Source organism: Physcomitrium patens, chromosome 19 (assembly GCF_059467195.1).
Source record: "Physcomitrium patens ecotype Gransden chromosome 19, ASM5946719v1, whole genome shotgun sequence".
Lineage (NCBI taxonomy): Eukaryota > Viridiplantae > Streptophyta > Bryopsida > Funariales > Funariaceae > Physcomitrium > Physcomitrium patens.
In genome coordinates, this window is record NC_143428.1 from 6,395,180 (window position 1) to 6,420,348 (window position 25,169).

At 37.7% G+C, this 25,169-nt stretch overlaps 4 protein-coding genes across 22 annotated transcripts; all 4 read right to left on the reverse strand.

The window, feature by feature from the left end:
• Window positions 1–967: 967 nt before the first annotated feature.
• Window positions 968–11,731, reverse strand: LOC112295990 (pre-mRNA-processing protein 40A). 10 transcript variants are annotated; one of them, XR_016498432.1, is made up of 29 exons: window positions 11,439–11,731; window positions 10,596–10,681; window positions 10,383–10,451; window positions 9,874–10,242; window positions 9,474–9,659; window positions 9,274–9,344; window positions 9,074–9,143; window positions 8,702–8,754; window positions 8,481–8,538; window positions 7,962–8,149; window positions 7,736–7,805; window positions 7,409–7,516; window positions 7,204–7,272; window positions 6,950–7,027; window positions 6,572–6,658; window positions 6,396–6,430; window positions 6,104–6,209; window positions 5,848–5,928; window positions 5,637–5,729; window positions 5,412–5,465; window positions 5,162–5,278; window positions 4,620–4,718; window positions 4,133–4,180; window positions 3,816–3,873; window positions 2,949–3,056; window positions 2,653–2,717; window positions 2,460–2,565; window positions 1,844–2,240; window positions 968–1,306 (listed from the first exon to the last, which is right to left on the reverse strand). XR_016498432.1 is itself a non-coding variant. In XM_073529059.2 (29 exons), the coding sequence occupies exons 1-29, from the start codon at window positions 11,515–11,517 to the stop codon at window positions 1,184–1,186; spliced, it is 3,132 nt and encodes a 1,043-aa protein (XP_073385160.1). In that variant the 5' UTR covers window positions 11,518–11,724; the 3' UTR covers window positions 968–1,183. The 10 variants fall into 10 exon arrangements, 7 of the variants coding, with proteins under 7 accessions (XP_073385160.1, XP_090100684.1, XP_024403826.1 ...); XR_016498433.1 differs by having other exon boundaries at window positions 1,889–2,240; window positions 11,439–11,724; XR_016498431.1 differs by having other exon boundaries at window positions 1,860–2,240; window positions 11,439–11,724.
• Window positions 11,732–14,116: 2,385 nt separating this feature from the next.
• LOC112295862 (uncharacterized) lies at window positions 14,117–17,024 on the reverse strand. 4 transcript variants are annotated; one of them, XM_024547879.3, is made up of 6 exons: window positions 16,922–17,024; window positions 16,007–16,056; window positions 15,561–15,666; window positions 15,063–15,121; window positions 14,800–14,885; window positions 14,117–14,557 (listed from the first exon to the last, which is right to left on the reverse strand). In XM_024547879.3, the coding sequence occupies exons 1-5, from the start codon at window positions 17,018–17,020 to the stop codon at window positions 14,837–14,839; spliced, it is 363 nt and encodes a 120-aa protein (XP_024403647.1). In that variant the 5' UTR covers window positions 17,021–17,024; the 3' UTR covers window positions 14,117–14,557; window positions 14,800–14,836. The 4 variants fall into 4 exon arrangements, with proteins under 4 accessions (XP_024403647.1, XP_090100900.1, XP_024403646.1 ...); XM_090244774.1 differs by lacking the exon at window positions 16,922–17,024 and adding an exon at window positions 16,764–16,917; XM_024547878.3 differs by lacking the exon at window positions 14,117–14,557 and having other exon boundaries at window positions 14,671–14,885.
• Window positions 17,025–19,725: 2,701 nt separating this feature from the next.
• On the reverse strand, window positions 19,726–22,612 carry LOC112272808 (WD repeat-containing protein LWD1). Of its 6 annotated transcripts, XM_090244698.1 has the most exons (4): window positions 22,259–22,612; window positions 21,826–22,099; window positions 20,675–21,528; window positions 19,726–20,528 (listed from the first exon to the last, which is right to left on the reverse strand). In XM_090244698.1, the coding sequence occupies exons 3-4, from the start codon at window positions 21,515–21,517 to the stop codon at window positions 20,367–20,369; spliced, it is 1,005 nt and encodes a 334-aa protein (XP_090100824.1). In that variant the 5' UTR covers window positions 21,518–21,528; window positions 21,826–22,099; window positions 22,259–22,612; the 3' UTR covers window positions 19,726–20,366. The 6 variants fall into 6 exon arrangements, with proteins under 6 accessions (XP_090100824.1, XP_024356698.1, XP_024356702.1 ...); XM_024500930.3 differs by having other exon boundaries at window positions 20,675–21,536; window positions 21,826–22,603; XM_024500934.3 differs by having other exon boundaries at window positions 21,826–22,440.
• Window positions 22,411–23,130, reverse strand: LOC149987370 (uncharacterized). 2 transcript variants are annotated; one of them, XM_090244701.1, is made up of 3 exons: window positions 22,912–23,130; window positions 22,662–22,782; window positions 22,411–22,551 (listed from the first exon to the last, which is right to left on the reverse strand). In XM_090244701.1, exons 1-3 carry the CDS (start codon window positions 23,042–23,044, stop codon window positions 22,545–22,547), a joined length of 261 nt encoding a protein of 86 aa, XP_090100827.1. In that variant the 5' UTR covers window positions 23,045–23,130; the 3' UTR covers window positions 22,411–22,544. The 2 variants fall into 2 exon arrangements, with proteins under 2 accessions (XP_090100827.1, XP_090100826.1); XM_090244700.1 differs by having other exon boundaries at window positions 22,412–22,551; window positions 22,685–22,782.
• Window positions 23,131–25,169: the final 2,039 nt, after the last annotated feature.

The window sequence follows — 25,169 nt, forward strand, 5'->3', positions numbered from 1 at the left end:
AAAGGAATGTTACCACACAAACCTCACAATTTGTAGACGAGAAATCAATTTGATACGACCTACTGATAAAATATCAAGTGCTTCCACTAGCATATAAATATAAGGACAGAAATATACACTATCTCATGTAAAACAGAATTCCAATAGAATGGCAACTTAAATAAACATCAAAAGATCAAACCTAGCAAGGGAGCTCGCCTCCTGTTAAGGTGAGGCTAACATTAGGAGTGACTGTCTGACGTCAAATGGCACCTTAGTACACCGTCAAGCTCCATTCGATTTGAGCCGGAACTATGTTTCTGTTCTTCCAAGTATCAGTAGCAAATAAAACTAGAGATGAACTACTTCTAATTAGAATGATGTCAAATAGCCATCTGTGACTTCTCAGGAATTTTACAACACAATCAATTGATATCATCTGTACCCTGCAATTGAAAATCACAGATGGACTAACTGCGAACTAACCAAAAACTTAAAATTTAAATGCTCATACTCCTCTGCCAATACATAGCAATGAGAAAAGACAATTTCTACTCACCTCTTCAAGGCCGATTACTGGACATACACAAGTAAAACCAGGAACTAAATCGTAAGCAAACAAATATCAAATATAACGATGCAAAGCGTTCAACTCGCATCTAAGAGCGTAGACAAGACTTTATGCAGGTAAACTAGCAAACTAGAAATAGAACTATCAGAAATAGCCACAATTCCAGTGCCACGTCCAATATGCAGATAAGAAGATACTTCACTTATGAGCTGCACGTGTTCATCTTCACCCCCTATGGCAATCACGAGTGACTCACAAAAAGATGGAGATAGATAAATCAACACTTTTAACAGGTCTTTAAAGTAAACGTTTGTTCAATGTGTGCGAGACATAAATTTTCAGAAAAGTTTTCGACTACTCCCTTAGATAAGATACTAATATCTGTCTACATCAACGGTCAAGGTATGAAACATCGAGTCCAGATGCAAAGTTGAGTAAGTCTTCAGAATTCAATGGGCCAAAGATGTACATGAAAACTTTGAGAATGTTGCAAAACATTGAACTCCCAAGCAAGCAGAAAAAGAGGGGAGCAAGCAACAGTTCATTACAGCTTCTCTTGGACCACCAATAGTGATTACCCAACAGTTCTAAGGCAGGGGCTCAAGAAAATACACAATCATACTGACGTAGGGTCTATTGAATTTCGCCATCCTCGCCAAGTTCTCCATCCTCCAACTCGTCAGGTCCTCCATTTCTCCTCCCACCATCCCGCCTGTGTCGCTTCTGCTTTGTATCTCCTTCAGATTCTGATTCATGCTGCACAAAACAGGTAGAATAGTCCTCAGTTCCTAAAAGAGCTTAATTATACTGAACCAAGTAACAACATCCGTCCCGCCCTAACAAATAGTCAAACTGTTTGAAATATATTTTTGTTTGTTTCAAACAAGTATACGAGACAAACTGAGCTAGACTATCATTCGAGAACCCAACATTGAAAATATTTAGAAACGGCATTTTGAATTCATGCGTTTAGCTTGTAACCAGATCTAAAATAATTAATCTCAGCTATAGAAATCCAATGGAAGTATGCTACTTGAATTAAAAAACCCAGATAGAAAACAATCTATGTGACGTTACTACCATGTTAATTGACAAGTGTAGAAACCTAATCCAATCATAAGTACTATGTTGATGAAAATTACTATCCACGAAACGTGATTGGGGTAGGATTAGTACTAAACAAGATGAACTATCTCAGGCGCTACCTCATGGTGATTAATAAAGCATTAGATATAAATCTGCTAAACTTTTGACTCCAAGATGGGCGTAGATTTATGTCATATAGACACTTACAATCAAACATATCTACCTTTCTTGAGGATTTTTTATGATCACTACCATGGCGGCGTGATTTCCTGGAACTGTCTTTCTCATCACGATCTTTATCAGTCGCTATCTCTTCGCTGCTTACACTTCGATGTCTTTTTCTGTGCTTCTTTTCACGTTCCTTATCCTTATCACGATCTTTGTCCTTTCTCCTCTCATCCTTGTGAGATGAATGATTCGTCACTCCTTCCATCTCGTCAACATGTAAGCTAATCTTTTCATGACTAGACTTTTCCTTTTCCTTTTCCTTTTCCTTTTCTTTCTCTTTCTCTTTCTCTTTCCTCTTTTCTCTGTCTTTGTCTTTGTCTTTGTCTTTCTCCTTTTCCTTCTCTTTTTCTTTCTCCTTCTCCTTCTCCTTCTTGACCTGCAGTTGGTTAACAATTTGTGAAGCCCCTCATTGCGAACAAGATGGAGAAAACAATTAAAAGAATAGATCTGAAGAAATAAGAACTAGACCGCTGCATTAATAAAATCGCAACAAGAAACGTTTCTCACACTCAGCACAAGAATGTCCTTTACGAACACTTTGAAGTGTCACAAAGACACATGATAAATCGTGAAAATGACGTGAAATCAAACCGACCTTTTCTTCCTTTTCTCTTTTCTTATCCTTCTCCTTGGCTTTACGAACCAAGTGTATTACATAATCCTCAAATAATTTCTTGCGCTGTCCATCATCCGGCAGAGCCCTGAATATCGAAAATGAGAACCCAAGTCAGCTAACAGAGACAAACTCCAAAGAGTCTTTGTAAGTAAGTGTAGGCAAAGGATTTCACCTATATTCTTGAGAGTCTTCTATGAGAGGCCTTACGTCTTCCCATTTTGATGATAATGTCACAGCCTGCATATGTGCAGATATGATAGGTCACTACAGGGCGACTGATAAAAAAAATAAAATAAATAAATAAATAAATAAATAAAGATTGAATAGGGTAGTCCACCCCTCCAAAACAGAAATCAGCGACTCTTTCTTGTGTAACATGAGTGCTTTGTATCTAAACAAAAAAAGGTCGGTCTTGTTCAGCACATTAGGATCAACCAACTGTAATATTCTTCATTAATACGCACATACCTTGGTAGACCGCAACAAATTTGTGAAATCGTCCGCCATCCTACGCCGTTTCTTAGCTTCTTTCTCCTCCTTCTCCTTAGCTCTCTCAACATAATCCTCAAAAACAAGCTGAACCCAAGTCGAAACCCCCAAGTACAGATCACAGCATGTTAGCCTTCATGCATCCAAATGAACTTAGACTAGTTTTTACAGCATCAAAAAGAGTCACATCAAAAAGATTGACGGCATCAAAGTTCATTTCACATGCTTATCTTGGAACCTCACGATGAAGACCCTTAAAATAATTCAACCTCTCTCTCTCTCTCTCTCTCGCTCTCTCTCTCTCGTCCTTGTCTACGGATAAGTGCCGGAGCAAAAATAACTGAACACATCATCAAACAACCATAAACTACACACAATCTACAGGACTTGAAAGCATTACGTCAACGTAAATAATATACTACTTCCATGAGCATTCACGTAAACATGTCTTCAAACCTATCAAACTACTCTTCAGTCAATTCCTTCACTAAATTGAAAGCAACGTTTTAGAAGAAGAAATTTCCTATGATAACAGGCCATCTCGTAGAACCACATAGACCAAGGCATGATATCCACATGAGGGGTACAGGGGAAAAAGAACTTAAGAGCCAGATACCCACCATAGTATACCTTTTGAAGCCAGAACTGGTCAGCATCCGCACTCAAGATGGAGGTAGCCAAAACACCGCACAATACCGCTCCAGCAGTAATTTTCTATACGGATTGGATGCCACCTTTGGTACACACCACAATTCTGGTGTATAGCAAAGGGCAATTACTCTAACCACAAATACATAAAGTTGTCACTAACCTTAAGGTTTGGTACAGCTATCGCCGCCAAGTCACCTGCTTCAGCATATGCAGCCTTGAATTTGTCGAACGTCCATGTTCCTCCCACGCTTATCTGTATACCAACATTCATTTCTCACAATCCTCAGCATGTGGTTCTAGGTTGAAAAGAAGGAGCTAACGATGTTAACAATTATACATGCGATTTACAAAAAGACGAATACTAAGTTCGAAACGGATATGGCAAATATAAAACGTTCAGAGGCTTCAACGGAAAAAATAAATTTTTAAAAATCATCTCCCGCGAAAATGCTATACATGAGTATCAACTAGTCATGGACTCAAAAAGAAGATTTGATAAAATAAACTCATACCTTTCCAGCTTTCATGACGTCCTTAACCCTCGCCTTGTCGTCGTGATACTGCACCATACGAATCTAATCGTAAGTAAAAGAAGTAATAACAAGTACCTACTCTGAAGTACAGAATGGGAATGTTCACATTTAGAACCACTAAGATATGTTAATGATATGCTGCAGCTGTAAGAACTCTCAGATTCAATATTCTGATACGGATCTCGAATTTCCTTCCCACATGGACAAAATCCATGCTCCAAAATTGTTTTAAAATGCTTCGATTTCAAATTGAGCTTGCGACATATATGAAATCACAACAGATTCAAATGTACTTATGCTTCTTGCTTGTATCGCATAGATCACACCATACATTGTACTAAGCGAAATTCCGCAGTAAATGTTGATAAGGATGTAAGAAACTTAACGCTTGGAACATTCCAAGCGTAAAATAAAATCATAAGCAAACGCGAATGCACTTCTTACTCCATTCACCAGACCACAATACCTGCTTAACAAGCTCTTCAACGACATCCTCAAACAACTCTTTGGGAGTGGTGCCAGAAGTATTTGAGGCTACAGCTTGATAAGCACTGTTGTCCTTCACCTGTGCAATTACAAAGCAATTTCGTGAGAACAAAAACCCAAAGAAACTGACATTCATTTCTTTTGATCTTTAAAATAAGTTGATTTGAAAGTAAAAAAATCCGTTTCAAGTCCTTCAGAACTGAAAAAGTCGATAGCAAAGTTTAACGGAGTATACAGAACGCTCATGGAATTGAAAATCGATTCTTTCAAGTTGAATTATCCTCAAATTAAGTTCATGAAAACAGTTCTACTCGTAGACACAAAATGTTCGTATCCATTGCATGTGCAGTGCTTTAAGGAAGCTGCTCCGTGAAAAAATTTCAAATAGAAATTCCAAATGAGTATCCTAAACTTCATGCCGAGACTATACATAAATCACTTGAACAAAGGGGAGTACACGTTTCAAAATATCCAACGCAAAGATACATGGGCATGATGGTATAATTGTTCTAATCACAGCACCTTCGTCAAGTAATCTCGCCACACAGTCTTTGCAGTAAGAATCCCCGCTGCCTTGTGCTCATCCATCAACTTTCTGAATTCATCACGATGTTTTCGCTCTTTGCGACGCAGTTGATCCTGACAATATGAAAAGAAAGACCAAAACATTTCAAGAATGTACGGATAACTGAACTCAGAAATTCACATCAATTCAAGTTCGGTCACAAACGATGTTATGACCTAGTTCTCTGGTATAAGTCCAGGGTAGAACCTTTTGTAATCTCTTCGCTTCATCTTCTTCCTTCTCAAGATCTCGAATGTATTCCTGCCAGCATATACTCAAATTGTAATTAGAAAAATATTCCCAATCGAATTGTCCATTCTTTAGAAATTTCACTCCATACAGAAAAATCTAATAAAACTAGCGCACAGTACAGCAACTACCCGAGTACATGCAATATCATGGTTATTGAATAATATGCTGCAAGGTAAACACCTGGAAAACCTCCAATCGATCCAATTTGTCTAACCGAGAGCAGCGCTCATCATCCTCAAGACGATCTTGCACCTTTCTCCATTGAGTGGTTGCCTATTCATTTTCCAACAGGATGATATTAGCTTTCATTTACCAACATTTAAAACTAAGATATAAGACTCGAACTGTTTACAAATGACCTTAGAGGGAAATCAAGAGCACACATATGCACCTTAATGAAGCCACAGTTTTCTAGGTAGCTTCTGTACTCAGCTATGTACTTCTTTCTTTCCTCCCGGGCCTTCTCACGCTCCTGACAAGTACCAAAACCAAGCTTTTGTTAGAGTGAATTTACGTAGAATATAATTTGGTTTGATAGCAACACATGACCATCCAGCATTGTACTAAATCTGTTGATTCCTAATTTATGTCACCTGATCGTGAACAACTACTAAATAGTCTTGCTTAACCAACTTTAAAAAATATACCTTGCGCTCTAAGTCCACCATGTAATCTTCGTAAAGCTCCTCCCGCTCCCGGTCCCTCTCAACGGCTAGAAACCGCGGATCATCTTCAAAGATTGAAAAAGCTTTGCTGCAATATGAAGGATCAACCAAAGCAAAATAGAGATCGATACGTAGCTTTCAACTCCGTTCAAATCTTCACAAATAAACCCCAAACGGCAAAATTGCATCCAGATAAAAGAGCAGGGTTATCAAAACATGTTCAACCAGGAATAAAATCTACTTCAAATCTAAACATACATAATAGAAGACATACCTCCACCGCATAGATGATGTCAAGTCCTTAGATTCCTGACAAAATACACGGTATTGTTTGCTAATTAATTACCAATCAGATTGAACAGTCATTGTTTGCTTATTAATTAGCTGATAAAATTTTCCCTGCACAAAGATCTTATAAGGTGAAGGATAGACTGGGCATAGAAAAGATACCTCCAGCATTGCACGAAATTGTTCTCTTGCAATTTTTTGCTTCGCACGTTTCTCTTCACTCTCCTGTTTTTTCCGATGAGCTAGATACTGCACGAGCATGCGGAGGCACTAATCATTAATGACCAAGATGATCGTTTATCACTTTAAAAAATATTCTAGATGATATGGTTGACGAATAACATCTACATATGTTGCTTTAGGAGACAATACAAACAGTTCTACAGGAGCAACAGCACATACTTAAGCGAAACTTTAGGGTAACACATGGCGTGAGTAGAACGTACAGTTAGCCGCAATGATTGAAGGCTCTACACCTGATTCAATGTGCTCATGAATAAATGCAAACGCTCAAAAAAGATATTTTGTGAAAGTACTTGCCTCATTAAAAGCCTGCTTGCGCTCTCCAAGTGTTTTCAGAGCACCATATCTTTTGTCATTGATAATAACTCGCATAGCCTGGAAAATCAAACAGATGAGTGAATTACATCATAGAGCATGTATTTATATTATCTGAAGATATGAATAGTTCATGGATCCACGTATGGAAGAACTCAATAAATTTGGTCATAGAACACACATTAAAAGTACATGTACAAAAAGGACAAGGTGTTAGTTGCAAGTAGAAGATAAACCTGTTCCCATGTCCAGTCTGCCTCGACATGGACCGACTCAAGTAGTTCCTTAAATGCATTCTTGGCCTCCTGCCAACAAACATATACCTTCTATCAAGATGGCACAGAACTATGTCTAAGTGCATCAAGATCACAAAAATACTACATAAAGACATTAGATGTAGCTTATCAGCAGCCCAGAGGGTGGTAAAATATCAAAGCTTACAGTCTTGCTGGCATAGGTTTGTGGCTCCTCGGAAACAAGAGAGGGTTTCTCTTCTAAGACGGGAGAGATGTTAATTTTGCTGGTAACTAGCATGACCTTCTTTGCCTCCTGCAACACCTTGTTAGCAATTAGCGAACATAAGATATTTTATCTTTGTGCCGAGAAAACATAAAACTACACACACACACACAAAATAAAATAAAATAAAATAACTTGACATGAGATGCCCGCAACCTTGACGTGGCAGCTATGTACAGTCAGGAAAAATTCAAGGCATAGCATATCCCACATACAGTAGAAGCTTTTCATACGTAAACGAGTGCATACCTCGAAATCTTGAGCAGAGGTTCCGTTCATGACCTCTTCCTTCAGATCTTTCTTTGCATCACCCGCCACTCTGATTGAAGTGGAAAAAAAGATCAGAGCGAATATCAACAAGAAAAACAAATAGCAAAAGAACAAACAGAAATTGAAGAACATGATATTACGCAAAATAACACCACAATTTATTTATCACCCGTATTCTGTGAGTCAGTGAGTAGACGAATATTACTGCAACTTCGCGTTTGCCGTTGTAGCACCCGGAAGAACAGACGTCAAAGAGTTAGCAGCTACATTTGAAATTGTTGTCTGAGGGAGAGGCAAAGCTGCAGAGGCTGGCTGTTTTACCGATGTTGGGGGAGTAAGTACCGCAGCCTGGGACACGGGCCCCACGGATTTCTCTACTTGCTCCCGGGCAAGCTGCACATATCCCGCAGACAGACACATCACCAAGTGATCCCTCCTAGTCTTTTCCTGGACATAAAGCACAACTACCAGTACATATACGTATGCAGCTGCGCTCTCGGTAAATTTGAAGACAACTACAGAACGCTAGCTAAATCAAAACGTCACACTGCCTAAGCATACTCCTAATGAAATTGTGAAACCACAACCGTGTGATTGCAATTTTTACTTTTGTCTAACTACATGCAGCAGCAAATGATAAATAAAACAATAATAGAATAAAATAAAGAGGAATGCAGATTCTTGAATAAAAGGAATTTTAGCAAAGAAAAGAGGGGTTGCATGCCTTCATCTCATCTGGCATAGTCCACTTTGACTGCTTCGTCACCTTATTATAATAGTACCTGGCGCAAACAGGGTATAAATATTAGAAAATTTACTCCCAACTACACAATCAAGATGCCGGACCAGATACCACCAAGAACACAAGCAGCAAGCAAAATGACAGTTGTCTCTAGTGGCACTCCCCAAAATTCAAGATAGAATATCAACAATATTCACACTTACTTTCTGCCATCAGCTGTTGTGAATTCCTTCCATGGAGTTGAGGCATCTGCACGCTGTGAAGGAGACAGCAATTCAAGGGGATTATCATAGATGCGAAAGTCAATTTGAACATGCACCGTAGATCTCAAAACCTTACTTTTGATCTCAAACTAATTGAAGACGTTTCGTTCCCTAATATGCTACTGTAAATTCATCCCACATGGCAAACCAAAGTTGAGTTGAAAGAAATCGTACAGTATTAATAAGCTAATGTCTGGGTAACTCCATGCTCAAGAAATCCCACTATCAAAATCGAGAGAAAAGTTTAAGACGTGACTCTGCAAAACTTAAGGAGCATTTACACAAAGTAAGACATGCATGAGCCATTCTCACCTCAATGGGAGTCATTAGCTCAGTCGGCTTTTCCCAACTAGATTGCTTAGTTCTTCTGTTGTAGTAGTATCTGAAAAACCATCAGAGGGGAATATCTATAAAGCAGCTCACAAAGTAGGAGAACACTTATCCATGTCTAGATGACTACGTGACTTAATCAAATAAATGCGAACTGAATGAAAAATTCGGCACATGCATACCTACGACCATCAGGAGCTACATGTTCTTGCCAATCCGCCGCACCAGGTGAAGGAACAGCAATCGAAAGCCCCTACGAGAAATAAAACCAGAATATTAAAGCATAGAAACTTGTAAAGTCCAAACTCCAAAAACACGCACATCAAAGATTAAATAGGACGAAGCAGGTTATAAAATTTAGCTGGAAGGATCTTTAACTTACAGATGATGGTGGAGGTTGTACAGATTGCAATGAAGCAGAATGAGAGCTAGTTTGCCCTCCAACCCCAGACCACGGCTGACTGCCAGGCTGTGGTTGCTGGATTTGCATTTGAGTTGGAACTTGGTAAGGGGGAGCTAAGCCATACGATACTGCAGGTTGCGAAAAGGAAGATGTAGACGAGAACTGCTGCGCATCCACACAGGGTTGAACAAAATCAGAAAAAAAACCATTATGATTGACACCAATCGCACAAAGTACATCAGCTACGATATGACACACATAGACTTCCTAACAGTACAAAAAATCTGCAAAAACAACGAAAAAAGAGGGAGGAAATACATATAGAAGCTGCAGATTTCAAAACTCAGCCAGCGTCCCACTTTGTGTCCAGTTTACGTACAGGGTAAGAAGATGCTGGTTGCAATGCATGATTGCCTGGGCCAGAAGGTGGCGGCACAGGTTGCTGTTGCTGTTGCTGTGATGAAGGCTGCTGCTGCAGCTGCTGAGCCTGGGGAGGTAGAGGTGTTGAAGATATAGGCCTTGGCTGCGCCCCAAATGGCATCCCCGAGCTTTGTGATGATGGTTGGCCCTGAGATTGTTGTGCTGGTGGCCGTGTAGAAAACTGTTGAGGTTGTTGGGGGTTCATCCCTTGCATATTAGGAGGCATGCCTAGCTGTTGTGGAGGACCCATACCCACGCTAGGATGATATTGCTGACCACCAGGACCCATGAACTGCTGACCCTGTTGAGGAGGGCCTCCAGGCCGATACTACAAGTTTGGTCGAAAAAAGAGGTAAAAAAACTTAGACACAATTGCAATTCGAGGAGGTATATGCTTATCCAACCCTTGGAATTGGTATCAGCGAAGTGAAGCATTAAGAAAGAATGTACTGACAGCAAGAACCATACCGGCATTTGTGGTGCACTCTGGAAAGTGGAGGTCGGTGCAGATGGACCCATTCCCATCATCCTTGGAGGCTGTTGAAACAGACAGACAAAAACAAAAAAACAAAGCAGGCTGTCAATAACAGTCTATCTACTGAAGGCACGTACTTCCAAAGCGATATACTTTTAGCAGAGAGAAACACATGGTAAGTAGTTATTAAAGCAGGAAATACGAACCATAGCTCCAACAGCTCCTGGATTAGTTTGAAGGTGACCTTGCGGTGGACCTCCGCCTGGCGGCATTCCTGGAGACGGTGGGCCACCTGATTCCCAACTCACCATTGACCATACATTGCATGGGCAACAATCGTGAGTTTTCCGTTTGTGCTCAAAAACCACAATCAAAGAAATAAAGAATGAATATCGAGCAGAAAATGATGGTCGAATGCTCACACACTGCTTTGACACGTAAAAAAAAATGTGTTACCATTGATCACCAAAAAGCACCCTAAGTAACGAAGTTTAAATGCTCCCCATCGCTTTTTGGAGAAATAAATTAGTAAAAGTCTACACTATCATGGACACCACTTTGATCAGAGTGGCATCTCCGAAGAAATGCTTCAATACGTCCCCCAATCAACGCACACTAATAGTTCTGAAATTGCACAACATTGACCAACAAAGACTTCCAACATCCTCTACACGATCAGAATCTCTGCCTGAAAGAAAGCAGAGCTATAAAGTTCTCCCGCTCTACAGCCACCAATGCGTGCCCTGGAAATCATCCGGAAAATATATATATATATATATATATATATATATGCTGCCAAGCGCTACCAGCATCACACAACGAACTGAAAAAACGCTGAACTCGCAGAAAAATACACCAAGACGCGGCCCGCACATGCTAACCTCCTCAACACCTTCTTCAAACAAGCTCCCGGGCAACTCCAGAAACTGAATGCTTAAAAAACCCGACCGTGCGCTCGGATCACGCCTTCTCCCATGCCATCCCCAAGGACAAACCCTAAACCCTACTTAGGAACGTAATTGAAAAGGAAAGAAGAAAACGGACTATACCTGTCATCCAAGCAGGGAGTGTCATACCGCGACCGCGGCCTGCGCCAGGAGGGCCGGCCTGCTGCTGCTGCTGTGCCATGGAGAGAGGTACACGAGAGGTGACGCATCCACCGGTGCGAAGGGCAACAGGGCAACAGGGCAACAGGGGAGGGAGGGGGAGGGGGAGAGGAGAGAGTGAGAACGGACTGACTGGCTATGGCGGAGTCCGACCTCCCGTTGTCTGCAACAACAAACAACAACAGCAACAGACAACGAAAGGGAAGTGCGGTGATGCGACGCGCGACCCCCGTCGATGCTCCTCTTTCCCTCTCAATTTTCTTCCTGCTCTTCCCTTCTATTTCCTTCCTTTCCTTTCCTTTCTTTCTTCTTTCCACCCTTTCTTTCTTCTTTCCACCCTTTCTTTCATTCTTGCTTCTTCCTCTGCGTTTCCTCGGTAGTTTGTTACTAAACCCTCCTCCAATGTTACTAATGCCACGTCGGATCTCTTTTCTCTGCCACGCTGGTCCTCGTTGGCTGGGCGCTCCTCTGCAAGAATCTCCCCCTTTTGAATTCATTATCCTGCCTTCCTTCCTTCCTTCCTGAATTCTACTTCAAGGCCATTTTGTAACAAGGTAAATATAAATAATTTTAAAAATTTATCATTTTCTGAAATAATCAAAGTTCTAAAGTATGTAACGTGTCTATATGTACAGAATTTTGTAATTTATTGATATTTTTGTCAAACTACACATTTATATCTGGTTGTAACATGGTTAATATTTTTGAGCATTTCATACTGATGAAATCTATGACTGCATATAGCGTTTGATTTCTGTTATTTTGAAGGATTTTAGTTTGGAAACCCTGTAAACAAATAAAATTAATCTTTTTCTTCTTTTTATCTTTAAATACATGAAAATGTTGCTGATTTAGAGACTTGTGTACCTTGTTTAACAATTTCTTAGATTCTTTAATGAATTCTTAAGTGTTTAATCATACTTACATTGAATATATATATATATATATATGTGTGTGTGTGTGTGTGTGTATATATATATATATATATATATATATCTGATTAAAATGACAAATAAAAAATACACACATTTTATCAAATTTGAATCTGGCAAAAAAGTTGAAATCAAACTTTCTAGATCATTTCAAAAGAACTTTACAACAACACTATATATATATATATGTAATGGAGATACTGTATATAAATATTCAATTCCAATCAAATGACTTCAATGAAACATCATTTCATTATTTTAATTCTAAACTTTCATGAAAGTTTTCAGTTGATATATGTATGCATGTATGAACACATATATATATATATATATATATATATATATTCAATAAAAAATTCAAAACTTGAATACTTTGGAGTAAAATTTGGATAGAATATAATTTACAGGCATCAAACATAATACAATTTGAGTACCAAGTGTCAAAATTCATGATTTACGCCAGGGGTCATATCCCCTTTTATTTATACTTTTACAAACCTCAACTTTGCCAAGTAATATTTGACACTTAATATATTTTTTCTATTTGCTGTACTCACACATTGTTGTTTTGTTTTATTCTGTTTTTTTGGTTATTTATATAAATACAATCCACCAATTCTATTTATTATAAGATAATACAATAAGAATTTGAAATGAATTTTGAATAATGTACAACCAAGCCACTGGAATTGAGCAATTTAATTTCTACACTGAATAATCTACAATGTACATTTGAAAATACATAATGAGTACACACACGCACACACACACATATATATATATATATATATATATGTATTGCAAAAAGCATGCCCCAAGTCATTTAATCAATCAAGCCAACTGAAAAAAATTAACTTTTGAAATGAAAAAGATAAAAATATGATTTTCATTGAGACCATATTACTAGACAGTACAAAATTGAACCTACCTAGATCATTGTGTTATAATCTATTTGTCTATTTTTATATTTTCCCCTATTTTTACAAAAATAATTAGATGTATAGAACCAAATTATACTAGAATTTCATTGGTTTTGGTTGCTTAATTTTTGAAAAGAAAAGAAAAGAAAAAGTTGGATATCTTTATTAAAAAATTATTTACTTATATTTTCCACAAAAAATTATATTAAAAAAACAATTATATTTTATCTTAGCCAAATTCATTAAATGTTTAATTAGTGTGTCAAAGATGAAGATTTTAACTTTTGATTTATAAAATATCTAGTTAACTCATCATGTTGAGCCTTTCATCAAATAAGTTAATTAATGCCTTTTGTGGTTTTTAATTTTTTACTTTCATACAATAAACAATCTTAAAATAATGATATGATATAATAGTTATATATATATATAATATCTTTTGGATTTCTACTATTTTCAATTATTATTTTAAATATTAAATAGATGTTTCCTGCTTGCTGAAACATTTAATATTAGTATGTGACATAAATCAACATATAAAGAAAATTGCTAAATCAACCCATTCCATTTGCTAAATCAAACCACCCATTTTTATTTGCCCCCAACCCTCAACATACTAATTCTTGAAATTAATCAACCATACTAATAATAATGATGGGTGGATCAATTTAGCAAACAGGTGAGTTGATTTGACAATTCCTTATATTTCTATATATATATATATATATATATACACACACACACACATGGATTAAACCAGGCAATTAAATTTACGAATAAACTCAAAATTTTCTTTGATCCAATTACATAATTTCAAAGTCAATATTTTTCTTGAATTTTGTAAGTTGAAAATTCGTTGGAAATTCTATCTATTTATTCTTTGATAAGCGCCACATGCTAATAATCTAAATTTACTTAAACTTCAAACATTTATTGTTCAAAACCATGCGTCTAGTTGCTTTACAAAACTCATGAACTTTTTGCAAGAGAATAGATTCTTGTTCAATCTCATGAAGTTTTTCACTGGGATCCCACTGAAATTTGTTTTAGGAACTGAATTAAACAGCTGCAATGCTTTGGACACGGCGACGTCGAATTTCATTATTGTTGACTTGCACATGAGTTGGCGTAGAATTCCTAGTTTTGGATGCTAATTGTACCTTTCATGGTTTCAAACATGGTTGAATACTTGCGCGCAACAGATTCTGATCTGAAATGTTGAATTAGATCACAAATAACTCAAAGCAGTTGGATGCAAGGTAACCAAAAGGCACAGGTAACGTCAGTTCAAAACTGTGAAAAAAGCACAGCATCATAAAGAGATCGGTGAAACTGTGAGCTTGTAACAAGGGTCAAACACAAAAAGTGTAAGACCAGCTAAATACAGCATAATAGGATGCGATTTTACATGTCACAAATGCACACTCTAATCTTTTAAACCAGAGAAGGCACCTGCAGGTGATTTGAAGTATCCAATATCCTCTTACTATTAAAACGCAATGCTCTTGGCTCTTGCCAGTCTGTCACCCTGCATTTGCCTGTAATAAAAAACAAACATTTTGCTCCTTAGATTAACCACAAAATACGTGTGATTTGAAACCTGAAGGTCCGCATATACACTCATGATTCTTCAAAAATGCAAGGAACAATACCTGCTTTATTGCAAAATGTAGAATGACTTTCAAGCAAGGGGAAGCAGGATACAATAACATTACCCACGAATGCAAGCTTTGAATTCTCGCCCTCTTCTCAGATCTACTTCGCCTTCCTCTAGCTGAATAGAGGCCACAAAGAAAAAGAGCCGTCATCCGCATGGGCACATGCAACCGAGTCAAAGAATGAGTTATATCATGTTGGATTAAGATCACATTTCATGCAAAAAAGTTAAATACAGTTCAGCAAGAGATCTCACGATTCCTCACACAGAATCCCTGTAAGCATTACAAACAATCACAACCTTTATATGTTGTAAAGCAGATACAACGCATATTTCAAACAAACTATATCAGCCTTCTAATGCCAGAGCTCCGATCGAAATGTCATGCTGAAAATCCCTGTTCTTAATCAACCCTCATGTACCGGTGTACATGATTGCAGGCCTCAACAAATCGAAAAAATTAGCATGATCCTTACTAGTTAATAAACTCGGAAGATGCCCTAACTGTTCAATTGCAATTCGAATCTGATGTCACACATAGGCAGTGGAAGCTTACAGGGTCACTGCCATAAACAGAATCATAGCAGGTGGGAGAAACACAAATCAATGCGCAATTCTCCTTTTCAGTCGGTGATGCTTTGCACGAGTTGCCCCAAAGCCCACTGCTCATTCCCAAACACAATAGTCATTGCCACTATCAAACACCCAAAAGAAATTCTGGGCCGAGAACGGCTGTTATCTTTGATAAATGAATATAAGCTAAAACTGTTTAGACAGTACCTAACCAGTGCGCCTTCTAGACATACTGTGCAATTGTTGTCAACACTTTCTGTGAAATGCATAGAGGTGTTGCTACTTGCAGCTTGCACAGAATATAAAGTTCTCTAATAGATGTCATTCCCAGAAATAAAATTATACAAGCAAAAAATAAGAAAGCGGTGCAAAAACGACACCCATGCTGGTAGATCGAATAAACAGCTTGTAGGAAAGAAACTCTCGTACTTATCAATGTCTTGATAGCACCGCACCTTTCTTTCTCCCAGTTCCTTGTCCTGCACAGAACAGTGATCATTCAAGATTTACACTAACAGTGATCTAAAAGTTCAATAAACAACCAAAACACAGGCGACCAAGTAAGGTTCCAACACCACACCAACTCTAATCGAATTCTCATGACAAAATCACACCACATGATGGTTTTTAAGTATGGTATCTAGTTATAAGAAATCCCCTGAGACTTCAAGTCAAAACAGCTGGCAGATGTCGATAATCTAATGAACATATAACCATTGAAAATATCATTTGAAAACAATTTCACACAGCAGCTAATTAGATGTGATGGTCGAGAAACAGTACTAGAAATAATCGGTGAACAAGGTTAAACTTAAATGTGAACGGGATTGGCCAAGAGTATCCAATTTTATCCCACGATCTTGGCCACCACTTTCACTAGATCGTGAAATAGGGTTTGTAGTTCCCGAATGCAAGAAATTGCAGAATGCCGCTAAAATCTCATCAAAAAAGCACAGACAAAAAAATCGGCACGTCACATGATGTGTGCAGCACCAGAATATTCTACATGACATCGAAAATAAAGAGAAGCCTTCGAGATTGGAGTTGGAGCGTAAATTCGCGGTGGAGGCGTGGAATAGGTAGCCACCAGCTGCATGCCACCGGGATATTTCCCAGTGAACTATTCACAAGTTCAAAATCGAAACCCACAATTCTCGAAAGGTGAAAGAAGAAAATGAAACCTCACTTGCATTTTAATCCACAAGCCGATGTCTGTAAACTACAATTGCACGCGCAACACACACTCTCTCCGAACCTGCAGTCCAAAACTCACTCCAAACCAAACCCAAAACGCTCAAGCGCCCCAAACATTCGACACAAAAATTGATGGGAAGCGCTGAATACCGAGATGCCTGTGTAATGAACTGCAGCTGCAGCTAAATCGGCGCAGGTGACGCAAAGCGCGAGCATGAGCACGATCAAAGTGGAAATCGCAGCCATCATCACAGCATCGAAAACTCTCACTTCACAGGCCTCAGGTGCTTGAATGCAAGGACTCCGTTACCCGCTGGTGCCTCTATTGATACCCGTGTTTATACCTGTCGTTTGAGATGCCGGGTATCTGACTCCTTTCCCTTTCCGCTGATATACCCTGTCGAGGCAAAGTAGATGCCATGTGTACATGCCGACAATGTTGTATTCGAACCTTTGTGGTTTGCATGAACTGGAACATATTTGTTTAACATTTTGAGTCATTCGTTTTTTTGTTTTTATTTTTATGTATTATGACATCAAAAAAAATTGCATATTAAGTTTTATTTAAATTTTAAAAAATCTATATATTAAAAGTTGACAACAATTTTTTAAAATATGCTTAAGTTATTATATAATTATAGTAGTATAACATAAGTAAAAAATGTTATAAATCATGTAAATAAAAAAACACATGTGTATATGTATGTATGTATATATATATATATATATATATATATATATGTGTGTGTGTGTGTGTGTTATTTTACTTGATATGATATATTTTCTTGTAAAAACTTACAATTTATTCTAAAATAAAGATAATATTTCTACAAAATAATTGAGAGTTGAAAATATTAAAATTCTATGTTTCTTGAAGAAGATATTATCTACCTATTAACTACCTACTATCTACCTACATGTTTCTACCTACTTTCTATCTACCTACTATCTATCTATTACCTATTATCTACCTACATGTTTCCAACTACTTCTATTTACTTAAGTAAAATAGACCTTTTAAAAAATCTTAGTGGTCAAAACACTTCATTACTTTATAAAAGAAGACAAAATCTTCATCCCTTTTTGTTCTATATTTACTATTGATTGCTACATGTATTTATTTAGAAATCTCATAATCATTATAACTCATGATTATCAACTACTTGATTTAACAATGTTTCTATTTTTATTTTTATATTTGTTTTACCACATGCTAGTCTTACAAGTATCACAAGTTCTTTAAAATACTTATAAATGGTCTGACACAAACAAATTTAGGCAAGATCTTTATAATTTTTATTCAGATCCTTATATTTATTTTATTTGAAGTAACATATACATAAAGATGTTATCTTCAAATTCACAGTATGTTTCATAAATAAATAAGTACTTAAGATAGTTGTTGAAGACATTATTCATTTAACTATGCTTTTGATAGTTGTTGAAAATAGTATTATAATAGGTGAAATCGTTTTCACTAATTTTTAAAAATACACATATTTTAACAATTAACTTAGTTACCTATTTATTTTATTATTGTAAATAAATAAATAAATAATTAATTTTTGTACTTTCTACAATAAATATTAAAAAGTGCTATACTTATAAAGGATACTTCTAGATTATATATTCTTTAAAAGCATTTAATTTTTATGAACATTTTTTAGTTGTATTTGAATTTAAAATAAAAATCTTGATTTATGAGAATTCATTAGAAAAATAAAAGTATTAACATAAAGAAAATTTTATACTAATAAATTAAAGTTTAATATATTTCTTTCTTTTAGTAAATAACGTTTGTTTTTGGCAATAATAGCAATGGCAACTTAACATGTATTATACAATTAATTAAGATTGAAATTTTCTTCAAATTTATTTAATTAGAATTACTATGTTCTTTTTGTTGTATGTAATATGCATAATTTATTTTTTACTACATATTTAATTTAATTTTTTGACTTATTTTTTAAAATATTATTTTATCCAATTACTTTTTAAGTATATCTATTTTTTAAAACTAGTTTTAAAATATTTACTATCCACATTTTCAAAACTTGTAATATTTATTGTTCTATTTTGAATTTTTAATGAAGAATTATTAATATCTTATTTTAAATTTACATTTAATTAAAAATATCAGTTATGTATACATACAAAATAAATTTAAAAAATATTGGCAAAATGTGTTTATATATATATTTTAAATTTGATTTTGTAGATTAAAGGATGTTTGTTTTAGTTTATAAAATTTCGTCTTAAAAAATGTAAATCATAAAATTATATTAATACTTTAATGTATATGGCAAAGATGTATATTTAAATTTGTTATTTGTACATATATATATATATATATATATATATATATATAAGAAGAAAAAGATGTAAAAGAATAAGTATATTTGTAAGATAGGAAGATACTAGGGTGGTTATTCTTGAGCATAATAGACTAAAGAATCTTAAACAAAGATTAAAGTGTCTAAAAAGCATTAATAATATTGATGATTGTCTTAATTTTGCTTTTGTATTTACTAACTAATAAGAAGTCTACATGGCTACTTTTAAGAACCATAATATTTTGAGATTAGTTGTTATTTTATATAATTGACAACTAATATATGTATAATAACAACCAAAAATTGAAGAACAAATACACATACAAACGAAATTTAATAGCTCTTGCAAAAAACAATAAGGCAAAAAATCAATGTTTATGATAAAATTATGGTATTTTTTTGAAGCCAAAAGTATGTTTATTTATCATATTTAGACTACAAACATCTACAAGCAAAAAATTTATTTTTTTAAAAAAACATTGAATAAAATACCACCTATACAACAAAGAAACTTAGATAATGGATACGGCTATCATTCCTAAATTGACTTGAACATCTATTGTCATTAACATTAAAAAGAAATACCCATTAAAAATAGTTGTACCAAGAGATGAAACCAAGAACTTTGAACGGTGGGTATAATCATATTCTAAAGACTAATCCTTTACCTCCCATGTTGGTCTGTTTTTGTTATACAGTAGTCAAGACAACTTTCCAATACATCTTACGCCCTCCCAACAATCATTCTTGAGCACAACACACAAAAATGGCTATGTGGGTATTCCAATGGAGGAGCAGAATGCTGGTGACATGGGTTAGGGTTCCCTCACAGATTGTCACGGTAGCAGCTCTACAAGGGTTGCAGTCAGTGTTCAGGGCGGCATTGTTACAAGGTCAGAGTGCTAGAATCCTACACACCTCCCCCTAAATTGCTCAGAATTAGTCACTTAGTCCTCATCTACATCTCAACCTGGGTTGTGCGAGCCATTAGACTTCACCTATACATGTCTTTCGAGACGGTCCTGGTGCGGGGAAGTATTGGAAACAACGATTTGGTGTTTGCCTACAAACCATATTCAGGCAGTCCTCTGCAAATTGTAACAACCCTAATACCCACAGGGCGGGGCTGTAGGTGAGAATCAAAGAAGGTATTGCATTCTCAAACTAATCGTTAGGTCCTATTCGGTGTTGTGATTCTTCAAAAATGTGGACAGTAAGGATAAATTAGGGTTTCAAAGTGGGTGGGTGGCGAAGGGGGCGAGCTACACGCGGAGGACTTGGAGCTTGTTTCCAAATGCTATGGCAACCCAATCGGAATGCGACGCAGACCACTGCACCTGGTTCACCTCTCCTCCTGCGGTGTATGCCAGAATTGGGTCCAATCCGCCGTCCACTGGCTTTGCTGACATATCCCATATGAGAGCCTGCAATGTAACAATATTAAACGGCATCACGAATTTGAGACGACGTGCTTGCGAGTGATCGATTGAATTAACGCTTACTCGCAGCTATCTTGAAAGAGTGGAAGAGATATAGTGAAGTCGTGAGGGATCAGATGTAGAGTCATTACCTGCGAATCATCACCGGCTGTGCATATATGGCAGGCGCTGTGTGGAGCCCAAGCTATGGCGTTCACACAAGCTTGATGCCTCTGCAACTCCGAGACCGGGACCGTCGGATACCTAATGTCTAATATGACCACTTTCGACGAATCCATTAGTATTGTAGCCATGAAGCGAGGGTCGTCTTTGTTCCATCCCAGGCGGAGGAGCGGTGTGCCTGGTTGTGGGCTCTCGTAAATAATGGTGGAGTGCTGCTTATCCCGGAGGTCGAAGACACGGACGGAGCCGTCCGCCGACACAGACGCGAAGACGCCGATTCCACCCCATGCGATATCGTGAACCTCCTTGTCATGGGCGATGAGTTGAGTGTCCACAATGCCTCTCTCGATGTCCCAGATGGTGCACGTCGTGTCAATACTGCTCGTTCCCAGCCTCCGCATGTCGAATTCGTTCCAGTCGAACGACGTGAGGGGCGAGCAGTAATCTCTATTTTGTCGATTGTTCAACAGGCTCTTGAGTTCAACTTTATCCTCGTGAATCTGCCAAATGCGGAGGTTGTCGCTTGTTGTGGCCATCAGGTCGGGCTTCGCGCTCTCCTTGTCCGGAATGAACATGATTTTGGTCGCCGGGTATGGATGGTCGAACGACAGCTTCGGATCGACTTGAAACTTTCCTGTTTCGTCTTCCAGTTGCACTATCTCCACCATGTTTCTGTACTCCTCAATAAAACTTCCGACAGCGAGACGGAACTTGCTATCCCTTCGCACGCTCCAATTCATCCCGTAGATCGTCCATGCTGCGTCGTAAGTGTAAATCCCTTTTCGCTTGGCCTCTTGAGCGTACATGTCCATCTTATCCTCACCTGCAGTTCTACCTCGCCCCTGCGTTAAATTACCGCTGAACAAGTCTCACTCAACACCAGACATTTCCCCTCCATAGTTCCTCAAAGATATCAGCAAACACCAGAATAAAGACGACGACGACGACGACTACGACGACGACAAAACACACACACACACCTTAAAGTTAATGCAATGACGAGTTCAAACATACGAAACTGATACCCCTTGAAAGAGAGATGCTTCGCTAACAGAACACGAACTCCGAACTGGACCCACGTTCCAGAAATAATTGGTATGTATCCCTCAACAAGGTGTACCTCAAGGCCTTGATGAAGACAGATTCCTCAAGTTTTAGCAGATAGGGGTTAGCAATCCTCGCATGCACACCATGGCGGTTCCAATCAGGCACCAAAAGCATTCCCAGCCTTCGTCGCGGTCAAACTAGTTGCAATCACTTGAGTACCTGAGCTCTAGCAAGTCGATGCATGCACTTCTGATCACTTGCTGACGTAGCAAATAAAAAAGCATAAAAGGTGGCCAGTATCTCCAACTGCCTAATTCTCCGTGTTGACCCACAAGAAAGTGCAAACCCTGTGCCCACCTCGTCAACAAGAGACGACTGATTTCACCGCACAGAAGCAGATTAAGGAACTAGCCACGTCAAGAGTAATTGCATCGTGTGTAAACGACTCGGTGTTCTTCTTCATCAAGAGAAAGCGAAGGCTCGAAGAGTGTGTGAGGGAGGCGTACAAAATCAGAAGGCTCGCCAACTCAGACCGAGTCGCTGACAGTGCCATTGCCGCTGTCTGACAAAGTCTTAGTGCACGCCATCTCCGATCAGACACCGACACTGGGTCCGCGGCAAACTCCGTGGACAGCACGTCAAGCCCTACGAATGAATTCTACCCTGGCCAAGCTCACCCACGAGCTCCTCAGACAACTGCACTCCCAACACCTCCAAGCTACGTCCCCACCCTTACACAGTGCGGCAACACGTTCCTACCACCGAAGCTGAGGTGGGTACCAACCTCGAAACTCAGCAGCTGCAAACCACCACGCCTTGTCGGTAAGCATAAGCAAGAGTAGGCATTCATCAAGCAGACAAAGAGAATGGGTAAATACAGACAAGGGAGAAAGAGACAAACACACACACCGACGGAGTGATTGGTTGCGTACGTGCGGAGACGAAAGTACGAGCTGGTCGCAGAGGTGGCTAAAGTTAGCAAGGGCGGGCGGCGAAATTCGCATGCATCGAATCCACAGCGGAGACGAATCTGAGCAGTGACAGCAGCAATTTTTACATGATATTTAGTCATAATCGGATCGGAAATCAGGAAAAAAAAAACAAAAAACAAACAAAAAACAGAAACAAAAAAAATCAAAACCAGAGTATCTGACTGGACCTGTGCTGGCTGTGGATGTGGCTCTGGTGCCCTCTTCTGACTGTCTGACTGTGAAGGCACGACATGGTGGGGCGCGACTCCCACGGCAATGGCTCCCCATCATGTGCATGAATCCTCGCTTCCTCGCTTTCATTCACTCCCTTCACTTTGCTGAGTGTGAATGGGTGGCGCGGCTGCAATTGTAGTGTCTGATAATTCTCCTGCTCACGACGAATTCCCCTCGCGACGTGTTTGTCGTCAAAGCTTCACACAGGAATTCCTTTCTTTGGAATATATATATATATATATATATATATTTGTGTGTGTATATATCTTTACATTCATTCCACGTGTTCAAAAAATGCTGCCATCAATCCAAGGAAAATGTAGAATGCCGCTTGAAAGTGGGTGTCCCGTAACTCAATGGCTTCAAAATGCTGATTTTATTTTGTTATGTTATATTTGTGCTTTAAGTAATTATATTTTAATAAGGTAGCACTGTTACTGTTTAACATTGTAGAGTATTTTTTAAAAGTGATTATGGTTGATTTTGTTCAAATTGGTTTCTGTAATCATCTAATGATTTTTTCGCTTCTTTTTTAAGTAGTTCATGTTTTTTTAGACTGAAACTTGATCATTTATTTCTAAAAAGGAGATTTATACAAGAGTTAGTATTTCAACATTTAATTTGATTGGTTTTACGACAATAGTCATTTTCAATCATTCATCGATAATGAACGAGAATTTCCTTGAAATGAAAGAATTAGTAGATATTGGAGAGAAAGTACACCTTCCAGAGAGTGTCAAAGGGTACTCCAAAAAGCAATGCACGGAAAATAGATTCCTCATTACCTTCCATTAACAAGAGTATAGACAAATGGATAGATGGATATGAATTTGGATTAATGCAATCAAAAAAAATTATGACGCATTGATCACCAAAAGCATCCAAATTTTCATACATGACTGTCATTGTTATTGGTGAACTTTGTGTACTTTTCTACATCAAAAAAACGGGATATCTTTCACAACATCAGAGACTTTCATCAGGCGAAACTGGTTTGGTCTCGTTCTTGTAGAGGACAGACAACAGACAATGAGTGCCATTAGAAGGAGATCAGATTTCTCAACATGAATTCTCAACAATCAACTCAACTAAGTGCCTCCACAAGAGCAATCAAAACAAGGCAAAAACAAAAACATAACCTCATTACTACTTCCCAAGCTTCAACTCAAAATACCTACTGGAAGAAAGAGGCAGATGAAGGTATGCATTAGGCGCAGGCATGAAGAGTGGTCTATAATTAGATGCAAGTGACTTACTAATCAGATGTTGATTCTGGAGGTCCACAAGCTCATCCAGGGAGACAGCGCAAGCGACCAGATAACAAAATAACACGATTATTACACGGAAGGCGGATTGGAAAGTACCTAGAAGCACTAATCTTGGTTAGCAGGATAGTCTTTTGGGCAAGGTTTGGGTGAGTTCGGTGAAGGATTGTTGCGTTTCTTGCAGAGGAGTCGGTGTTTTATCTCTTTGGGAAATAGGTTCACTGAGCTTTATTTTCTTTTGCCGTTTCCCTTTTGCAGTGCTTGTTAACTCGTGCTTATTTTAGGAACATGAGATTGATAAGTGGATGCAAAACAATCCCATAAAATAAAAACAATAAAAAAAATATAGTATTTGAAAATGAGTTTTGAAATGTTTTGTTGATAAGTTTGATAGAACGAAAACCTAGATTTCTGATAAGTTTCCACAGAGATCTAATGTTAAAATAAATATATATGAAGTGCATCTTTCTCTCTCTCTCTCTCTCTCTCTCTCTCTCCCTATATATATATATATAAAAATATAAATAAATAAATAAATAAATAACGAGACGAAAATTATATTTATCGTTGAAACTGGAAATTTTGCATACTTAAACATCTTGACATTTTTTTTTGGAAAAGAAGGTGCTTTTAAACTCTAATTGTAACAGTTTGCTGAGTATTTTTATGCAAAATACAGCGTAAATGAGAACTTAAAAAGAAACTGTATTAAAAAAGGCATCAATTTTAAAAAATAATTACAATAATCAAAATAAGTAATCAAACAAAGAGGAATAAACTTCTCAGCATGAAAAGTACAGCAATTTGAAATTGTCTCAAAAAAACAACCCTTACGCATGAAAAAGGAATCATTTCATGTACCCAATAACGAATGATAAAACCACTGGAAGTGTTCGACAGGAAGAATGATGTGTCACACATTCAACCAGATCCCTTCCACTTGAGCA